General features: G+C 44.1%; 4 protein-coding genes across 4 annotated transcripts in view; 3 read left to right on the forward strand and 1 right to left on the reverse strand.

Annotated features, from left to right (window-relative positions):
- Positions 1-156, forward strand: part of Nurf-38 (Inorganic pyrophosphatase Nurf-38) — a 3,655-nt gene extending 3,499 nt beyond the window's left edge. Inside the window, exon 5 of the mRNA XM_013314739.1 lies at positions 149-156. Coding sequence (XP_013170193.1) covers positions 149-156 — 8 coding nt within the window. The remainder of the gene's footprint in view (positions 1-148) is intronic.
- A 1,743-nt stretch (positions 157-1,899) lies between these two features.
- Cow (Proteoglycan Cow) lies at positions 1,900-7,072 on the forward strand. The gene is made up of 11 exons (XM_013314752.1): positions 1,900-2,056; positions 3,198-3,252; positions 3,343-3,445; positions 3,551-3,682; positions 3,762-3,978; positions 4,579-4,630; positions 4,889-5,014; positions 5,086-5,184; positions 5,425-5,610; positions 5,783-5,923; positions 6,216-7,072. The coding sequence occupies exons 1-11, from the start codon at positions 1,961-1,963 to the stop codon at positions 6,305-6,307; spliced, it is 1,299 nt and encodes a 432-aa protein (XP_013170206.1). The 5' UTR covers positions 1,900-1,960; the 3' UTR covers positions 6,308-7,072.
- Positions 7,073-7,985: 913 nt separating this feature from the next.
- Positions 7,986-8,315, reverse strand: Uqcr11 (ubiquinol-cytochrome c reductase, complex III subunit XI). The gene has a single exon (XM_013316448.1). The coding sequence runs from the start codon at positions 8,220-8,222 to the stop codon at positions 8,049-8,051; it is 174 nt and encodes a 57-aa protein (XP_013171902.1). The 5' UTR covers positions 8,223-8,315; the 3' UTR covers positions 7,986-8,048.
- Positions 8,316-8,466: 151 nt separating this feature from the next.
- Positions 8,467-9,752, forward strand: part of LOC106119669 (protein ST7 homolog) — a gene marked incomplete at its 3' end in the record, with an annotated part of 3,641 nt that continues 2,355 nt past the window's right edge. The window contains exons 1-2 of the mRNA XM_013314765.1: positions 8,467-9,034; positions 9,700-9,750. Coding sequence (XP_013170219.1) covers positions 8,891-9,034; positions 9,700-9,750 — 195 coding nt within the window. The remainder of the gene's footprint in view (positions 9,035-9,699; positions 9,751-9,752) is intronic.

Genomic DNA, 9,752 nt, shown 5'->3' on the forward strand with positions numbered 1-9,752 from the left:
CCTGCCGCGTGCCTGCCGCGACTGCGACGTGACATTCTTCTCATCCTATTTTGTTTATCTAATGCGCTTCAATTCATAAAAAGTGTGATACTATCTTTCAATCAAATCATTGTTAATAATATAATTATATAAAAGCGGTATTTGGTAGTTGTTTAAAATTAAAATGTACAAAAATTGTTTCGCAAACAAAACCATCAATAGCGTTGTGGTTTTATTTATAATAATAATATAGTATATATATACATATAAGGATATTGTAAAAAAATAGCATAAGGATCATGAGTAAATTGTGTGACAATACATAAATCCCCTTGTTTTATTGATTACTTGATATCGGACAAACAAACAGACAGACAGACAGACAGTTACTTTCGCTTTTATAATATTAGTAAGGATTATTTCAGTAATTATACCATTAAAAGTACTCCGCACTGAACTTATGCTCATCTTAGTTTTATTCACCAAGAATAAGGGAGACGACAATACGTGCTTATAATAATAACGCAGGGTTTCCTTTTCATTCGCAATTGCTCAGCAATCGCGCATTGTAAATATTTATTGTATGTAAACATTTACTGAAAGCACTTGTCGTAAGTACTGTACACTTACATATAAAGCCGTGGTCGGGGGCGAGGGAGGGGTCGGGAGGCTGTGCGGGGACAGTATCGACCGCACGCGGGGCGGCGGGGCGGCAGGGAGGCGCGGGGTACCGCTGCAACACACACGCGGCGCGAGGCACGACGTACCGCCTGCGAAAAATAATCCCATTTAATATGTTAATCCTATTAATATTATAAATGCGAATGTTTAGATGTATGGATGGATGGATGTTTGTTTGAAGGTATCTCCGGAAAGGCCCAACGGATCTCGCTGAAATTAGGCATAGATGTAGAACGTGGTTTGGAAGAACACATAGGCACTCATAACATGAAGGTTTTTATAACTCCGCGTGGACGGAGTCGCGGGCGACAGCTACTTACAAATGCGTATATTAAAGTTACGGTTGCGGTTCCAAAAACAAATGACGTTGTCCGAATCTGCTCAGTTCTTAGCAAAAATGTTGCATTCCATAATACTTATATACTAGTACTACATATTAAATTGTTAACGCTCAAGTAATAAAGCTCAACTTATGCCACCCGACTGAAGTACTGAAGTACAAATATGTAGATCTCAAAAAGTGTTACAAAAAAGTCAGCCTGTGGCATAGTATGTATTTTTTTTTACTATTTTCTTGCAATAACCACTTTTTGCTTAAAAAAAATCAATTAAAAAAAACCGGACGTTATGTGCGGCACTTCATTTTATTTTGTTTTAGTATTAATCCTTATTCAAATAAATGTGATAGTTATCAGGAGAATATAATGTTGTTCAAAATTACCTTTTATAGTATTTTATGATTTTGACAAAGATTTAGAGATATCTGGATCTCGTCGATCGAAAAAGCGTAATCGAATAACGGCTTTAGGCCGGGCGCAGTCCTTATTGCAAAGTTTTTACTTATAGACAGGACACCACCGGCAAGGGTACTACTGATACTATAGAAGAGATCAGACGTAAGCGTAGTAGGTACATTATTTTCCACAAGGGCGAAGTTGAGGCTGGTCCTTAGAAAATTATTGTATTGTGTAGGTAGGTATAACTTTTGTCAGTACAAGTAATATTGCAGCATAGTAGCAGCGTAGGTATACGTTGTTACATTTGATGTTTTTATTGTTGTTTGAATTCTTTTATCTATTATAGTTAGATATAGAAAATAATCCAGTGTGAAGGTGTGGTGCGTGGTCGCGGTCTTTTTGTCCGAGGTCGAGGGGTTAGGCTGCGCGGCGCCGGGCGCGGGGCGCGGGACGCGGGACGCGGGACGCGTGGCGCGGCACGGCGCGGCAGTAGTGCGGCGGCCGGAGTCCCAAGCGGTCGCGTGTTCCCGAGCGGTGTGAGCGCGTGTTGGTGCCGAGGTGCAATGCGCGGCGCGTGGGCGGTTGCGGCGGCGGCCGTGCTGGCGCTGGCGGCCTGCGAGCGACGCACCGACACCGACTTCGAATTCGAGGACGCCCCGGTAGGCGCCGCAGCCTCGCGCGACCTGCCGACCTCTGTCTATCCCGCCGTTTCGAAGGCTTCGATATTATTGTACCCCTACGTCTCCGCCCAGGCCCTAGTCGGATTTCACTGTTATCTTACATATATACCCATGTTGCGTTGTCGCAAGTCAATTTATTAACTATTGTAAAAATTAATCAGAAAACAGAACATATACAGGGCCCTATGGCCCTAGCTACTAACTACGCGATGTTCCAATGCATTAAGTACATGAAACAAAGAAAAGTCAAGTGACAAGCGCGCGGATGAGAGTCTTTATAAACTAACTGAGCTATAACTTTGAATGATTATATAACTGAAGACATACTTGGCTTTTAAATACCCAATATAAATAAATCTAGAAAAAAAAACATCATGAAAATATGTTTTTGATGTCAATGGCCGTTTTTGCACCGATTTAAATAGCACTTCAATTTTAGGATTAGGCCAGTGTCGAGTCGAGCAACAACACTGTGGTCATACAAGTGCTCTATATATAACGTATTTAAGTAACTTATAATACACAATTCTTGTCATATAAACTTCAAATCGGTTGTTCTTTAAAAAAAATTGGTAAGAAATGGATCCATAATTTGGAATAATGGATTAAGCTATTGATCTCTGAGATACTTTACCAGTGATATCGGGAGCATTAACCGATGACGATGAATCAATGCACTAAGAGAATGTGCATATCAAAGAGGGATGACCAATTAAGCGCTAGTATTTCGCTTATAAATCGGCCACTACCTGGCTTTTAGCACTACATCAGTCAGAAGAAGACTTAAGGCACTAGTTATTTTGGCTGCCCGAAAACCTGAAAAAAACCTGGTTTCACTATACGACTATTTTAGATTTATCCTCCTTTAGTCTACTTCTAACACTACAGCCATTAATCTAACCTCCATTCTTGGCGTTCTGTTCAAATTGTGTTAGATTTGAACGCCGAACTACAGATTTAGGAACCAGACTTGTATCACTCACTTTAAAATTGGGTTATAGCTTGGAGAAAACGTTTAATCGATTTCACATTTTGTTAAAAAAAGTGGTTATACTTACATCTGTATACATAGTTAATTGTTTCCGTAATCCGTATTGATCAACTAAATACTGTATTTCAGGATGTGCAAACGGTGCGTTCGCGACGCCCGCGCCGATACATCTACGACCCGCAAAGTAAGTGCTGCCCTCCTCCCGCCCGCTCGCAGGTAGCGGGGACGGGAGCGGGGAGACGAGGGCAGCGGCAATGACGGGCTCGTATTGCAGGTCCTCTGTGTCACGAGCTGGTGTGCAAGAAACGCGAGGTGTGCTTGCTGCGAGACGCGTTCACCGCGCAATGCGCCTCCAAGAAGGACGTCCTGCGAAGAGGGTGAGCGTGGACGGCCAAATTGCATGTTTCTGCACTTTTAAAAACAATTTTAAAGGATAGGCGTATGATAGATATCATAAATACTAGAACCCGCTATGTATTTAGAGACACGATAGTGGCGGCGCGACGAGAGCGAATCGACGGCGAAGACGACGTGTTCTACGAGGAGGAAGCCGCGCCCGAGTCCGAGGCGGAGACCCCGCGACCCGCCCGGCGTCCCGACCGGCCGCCGGCACGGTGAGTGCCCCGCCGACCTCGTAGTAGTAGACTTCAGTTTTGAGAGTAGAGTGCAGCCAGACGTGGACTTAATTTGCAGGTGCGTAGGGTGCGGCTCGGAAGCGGAGGCGGAGGCGGGGGAGGGCGCGCAGTTCGTGTGCGGCTCAGATAACCGCACGTACTCGTCGCTGTGCCGGCTCGACCTGCACAACTGCGTGCGGCGCGCGGCCGTGCGGCTCGCCTGCCGCGGCTTCTGTCCGTGCCGCGAGCCCCCCGCGCCCGTCGCGCCCGCCGCGCCCGCCGCGCGCTACCGCCAGGTCACTGCCGCCACCTACACAACTTCATTTGAGTAAACGATGGCCCTTAGGGTTTTACCTGAGTACCAACAGTCATTTTGTCAGAGTGTTTTCTTTTGATGCTACGACTTCTTAATTTAATGTAATATTTCTTATCACTAAGCTGTGTTTTGCTACCGGCATATGTAACGTGTTTTTTTTGGTTCCGTAAGCACTCGAATAAAACTTAACAGTGCATTGAAAACTTTGATGCAATTCCCAAGTTGCACTTGTGCTTTGTAAGTGGTCTAAAAGCGTGAACAAAGCGCGGGGCGAGTGCAGCACTCCGTCGGCCATTACGAGACGACATAATGAGTACGACTTGAGCTGGGCCATTTCACAGCTCGAATTTGTGTGGAATAGTTCGACATGCGAACATATGTGCGCTCAACAATAGCAAGCCGGCCGCGTGTCGCGACGTAAACGTTCTTGAGGCGCTCTAATAAAATGTTTTATGGTTAAATTATTTGGAACACTTTGTAATAGAAATAGTAGATAAATAAATTAAGTCTATTTTTTAAATGTGTAAATATTCGCAGAGCAAGTTTCTTCTCTAAGTTTGATGTTGTGTTAATGTTGCAGCACGAGATGGGGGGCGGGGGCGGGGCGGAGGGGGCCCGGCGCGGCGCTAGAGGTGTGTGTGCGCGGCGCTCGCAATTCACTATTTGTTCTCGATTTGCAGGCAATTTACAATATGACCGACCGGCTAGTGAGATTACAAACAGATTCAATAAATAGTACAATTCACATATTACATTATCAGGGCGAGGTAAGAGAGCCCTTTAATATCCCACAATGTTTTCAGTTTTGTAGTAAACTTTATGTCCGGCGCCCTGGGCGGTCGGCCCACCTCGCCTTATCTTACGCCGCTACTGGCCCTCTCTTTGCATGTGACCGGCGTGGGTCGTGTCAGGGTCTGCGGGCTGCGAGCTGGACCGGATGGCGGACCGGCTGCTGGACTGGTTCTCCGTGCTGATGGAGCAGGCGGGCGGCGCGGCGGGCGGGGCGGCGGCGCGCGGTGCGTGTGGGGGTGTGGGTGTGGGGGTGCAGAGAGGAGGCGAGGGCTGACGAGGGCGCTTGTGTCGGCAGGGTTCCCGCGGGACTGCAAGCCGGAGGTGCGCTGGATGTTCGCGCACCTGGACGCGGCGGGCGACGGGCTGCTGTCGCGCGAGGACCTGTACGCGCTGCGTGAGTACCCGGCGCTCTCCAGCGACCTCGCGTCCTCGCGTCACCGCCGACGCTTGCTCACTAAAGCTTTCATTACTATTATTATATAAAACCACTGTTGTTATTATTATATTATATTTTTACTAATTCTAAAGTACTTTTCGTTTACATCTTTCGAGAGCTTCGGCCGATCCACCCGTCGATCGGTGGATCGGCAGAGAGAGGAGGTCGGTAGTGTTGTGAGCGTGCGGCGTGGTGCAGGTCACGACGAGCGCGAGCGCTGCCTGCGGCCCTTCCTGGCGGCGTGCGGCCGCTCCGGCGGCGGGCGGGGCGGCGGGCGGGGCGGCGGGCGGGGCAGTCTGACGCGCGCGGCGTGGTGCGGGTGTCTGCGGCGCGCCGCTCGGCCCTGCGCCGCGCTCGCTCGAGCGCACCCGAACCCCGGCCCGGGTGAGGACACGATCGCTACTGAACATCTTTCGCCTGATGCTTTTATTTTAAAAAAATATAACATGATGAAAGTGTAAAGTATCAGTAGTGGCGTATCACGGCTGGCGTTTTGCTAAAGCGCGCGAGCCGTGACCTGGACGTGGACGTGAAGTGAGCGAGGGTCGTGTCGCAGGCGCGTACGTGCCGGCGTGCGACGCGCGCGGCTTCTACCGGGCGCGACAGTGTCACGCCGCGCTCGGCGTCTGCTGGTGCGTGGACGCGCACGGAGTGGAGCTGCCCGCATCGCGCACCAAGGGCCGCACCGCCTGCCCCGGTGCGTCCGCCGCTCTCTACCTCTCATACGCTCCGCATCGCGATAATGTGAACTCGACACAGAAATCTTATTAAACAAAGAACAAAAAGTCGACTGTTGCTACTGTTTACTCCTTTAAAATATAAAACCGAAACGAGTCGAGAGGGATCCGGAAATAGTATGACTTCCGTCGTCGCTCTCGCCGTTCATTGTTATACTATTACTAACATTGTGAGCCAAATTTAGAGCTGAACCTAAGTAATACCACAAACCGAGTTCAGCCTGAAGTCTGAATGTTTCTGTTGTGTTGCAGAGGAGCGCGCGGTGGCGGGGGAAGAGGGGGAGGCTGGGCCTGCAGATGACGAGGACGAGGCGGGTAGCGGAGACAACGAGCTGCGCTTCTAGACCCCCCCCCCCACCTTCCTATCACCTCGACACAATGTTTAACATATTGTATATTATGTTCAAAGTGTTGCAATATTTCCCGGACTTCTAGTCTTCTACAAAACGAGTCGTCGATTACGCATTAGATATAATAAATCGAATACGCCTAAAGAAGGGCCTCATTAATTATTCTGTTATTACGTCACGTCTAGCCGTCCTTAAAAAATGCCGCACATATTGTGTAAAATTAAATAAAATACCTAGCGAATTTATCGCGACGTAAAACAAAGTGTGCCTCGACCGTGTTACCTGCAAAGAAATAAGGGGACGTTCGTTAATGTATGGAGAATTTTGGCGCCACCCTCCTTAAGTTGGTTCTGGAGGCACGCTGACGACTCATTTCCACATCATTGGATATGTCTGTACACGTAGACGCTGCCGGGGCGGTCGTCGGATCCACGACATCACCGAAGCTGAAGCCAAAGTGAGAGGCGCGGTTGAGAGGACCGCCGACCGCTGATCATTCTACAACACTCTTCTCGTTTATTCACTGAATGGTTTAGAAACCAATAAAGCAAGCGTAGAATTGTAACAAGTTGCTAAATGTATTTTTTTTTGATGTTTTCATTTATTTTTGGAAAAGTGTACAATGAGCTTTGCTCTTTGTAATGTGAGATGGGGCAGGTACCGGGTGGTGAGGGGCAATGTATATCGAAACGCTCCTTCATTATGAGCCCCATTACGAGGCTTGTCCAAGCATCATTTGGGGACGACCGCACATCTTCAATGAAAGAAAAAATAATTGAGTTTGACTTAGCTGTGGTGTACTAAACTGGCATTGTGTGTATAGATGTGGCCAGGAGCCACACACTTCATGCTCTGCATACTCATACCATTTTAATACCAGGACATAACGACTGGATCCTCAACAGATATGCACAAAACATAGCCTAGTTTATTACATAAGTAAGTAGTACATAATGTTACAATGATGTTGAATAAAAATCTTATATCTAATGAATCTTTCAATACCTTTGGGTCTCAGAAATGTTCCTTCAATAATTATAAGAGCATCATAGTTAAAGCCATAGTGTGTTTATTGTCACTGTGTGTGTAGTAGAGGCTTCTCAAGTTTACCGGATTTGAGGCAAGGGAGCGGTGAATTAAATGAGGTTTACATTTAAGAGGAAACTACATAAATATCTGAAGATTGGCAGATGTTAAGAAATTCAAAAGTGGTCAACTGAAACCTAATCAGTTCTAATTCAGAGTACACCAACTAATCTCGTACAAAATTTAAAATATCTTTTTTTTTTAGATGGTTCATAAATTACCACATAAATGTTTCCATCCAGCTTCAGAGGTCTTTATATATGAGTCAATAAGAAATACACTTTTATTATTTTTAAAAAACTGCAAGAGTGACAAATGAAACATAGACAGACAATACCAAGAACTTGGTGTTGGCGCTGCCACCACCTACTTAGGGCTTTTAGATTTTCTCCCTATTTAATAACTCTTGATATACCTTTAAATTGGGTACTTACTCTTGAGTGTCAATCAAATATGAGGAAATGCCTGCAAACCTCTGCTAGTCATAGAAGTGCTTCAAGAAGACGACACTCAATGTTTAAAACATACCCATTGTATGCTATCATATCCAAAAGCACAATGAGGTTACATAAATAAAATCACTGAAAAGGACTACAAGCTTATAATTACAACATAATTAACACAGATGACAGACAAATACAGTAACAAATTATTCCGTCTTCTGATCTTTAAACTTGCCACCGTAGAAGGGTATGTAAGTCACGAACACTTTCCAATCCGTGAAATATAGGAGGCCACAAAATCCTGCTCCTCCAAAAGCTATAGCCGAAGGTACAAAGGATGCCACCATTTCGGCTTGTCGTCTTCCCAATCGAGCCAGCATTTTTAAAAATGTGTTTTTCCTTCGTAGTGTGTTACGTAAATCACCTCGCAATCGCAAAGCAAAATCAAATTCACAAAATCAACTGACATTGACAATGACAAATGCTTTTTTTTTTAATTTTATGTCCTGGTAACATAGACCTTTTGGTCACATCTTTTTGGAATGACAATGATGACAAGTCAAAATGCATGACACATGACATCAAAGAGTGTGTAAAACAAAACAAAAAAGAGTAAATAAAATTTACAGCCACAACAAAATAGATTTCCATATACAGATTCTCTGATTAAAATGGTGCTCATCATATTGTTAGTGTTTTCTTGAAGGATCCAAAAGATTTATTTAGCCTATGAAGCTAGCAGAAACATTTAGTTTTAACTGTATATTCTTTACTGAACATTAAAGTAAAACTTACGGTTCGAGATGACAGTGACATGCACTGTGACCGATGACAGATGATAGTTGAAGCGGTGTAATGTTTGTCGAATTGTGTTGTCCTTATCTTTATGTTTACTAACTTATTTATTGAATGATCTTATGAAGTACTGTAGTAATTGTTAATTAATATAATTAAAGAAATATATAAGACTAAGTATATACTTGGTGTAAAACATACAATTATATAGATGAGCAAGTTTGTTGTACTTAAGGCTCAATAAAGTACGATAATGTGGGATAGTTCAACATTTTTAAGTGCACTAACTCCTAAATTCTATGTTGCACTCACTGGCACTTCGTCTCTTATTTCTGGACTTATTCTAATCTTCGAGTGGTGGTATTTTCGGAAATATGGAACTTCATTCATTGAACAGGTGCAATATTTATTTTGTCTTATTTATTTTAAGAATAGATAGGGAGACAATAATAATTTATGATGACCCTAAGAATCATACATTCTAGTAGCCCAAACCGTCGGTATTACACCTTTAAAGTTCTTTACGCATTACATACATTGTGAAACAATGAAGTAATAGTTGCTTCACAAAAATTATCATGAGTGATTTTGCACATAGAATTGCATAACATAGCCATACACTTTATTGATCAATTTTTTTACAAACCTAATAAAATAGTTGGACACTAAACCCTGTAAGTTTTAGAAAATAAACCATACCATGTTCTTTAACTCGGATTTATCATTTTACATGTCAAATTACAGCATACAAGTAAAACATAAAGAAAGAAATGGGAAGGGGAAGTCAATTTGGTTGAGAAGAGGATAAATAACCGACTTGCTATGTATATTTTTACTAGATTTTGCCCCCCATTGTCTTTGCAGTGTTAAAAAAAGTATTTTGTTTCTTCAGATACAGAATTTAGTGTTAAGTAACAACCCGAGACTATGTCCTATATCTGTGCCAAATTTCAATAAGGTGTTTGAACCATTGCGGAGTTGTCAAGTACACATTTCTGGTATCACAAGTTGCCTTATGTTCTAGTAAATTTTATCGAGTTTGATGGTAAGATTGTGTTACAGATGTCTCTAGCACACCTAGGCCCGTGGCTGGGCGGCGGAGGGGCGGGCGGGGC

Source organism: Papilio xuthus, unplaced genomic scaffold (genome assembly GCF_000836235.2).
Source record: "Papilio xuthus unplaced genomic scaffold, Pxut_1.1 DF829129.1, whole genome shotgun sequence".
NCBI lineage: Eukaryota > Metazoa > Arthropoda > Insecta > Lepidoptera > Papilionidae > Papilio > Papilio xuthus.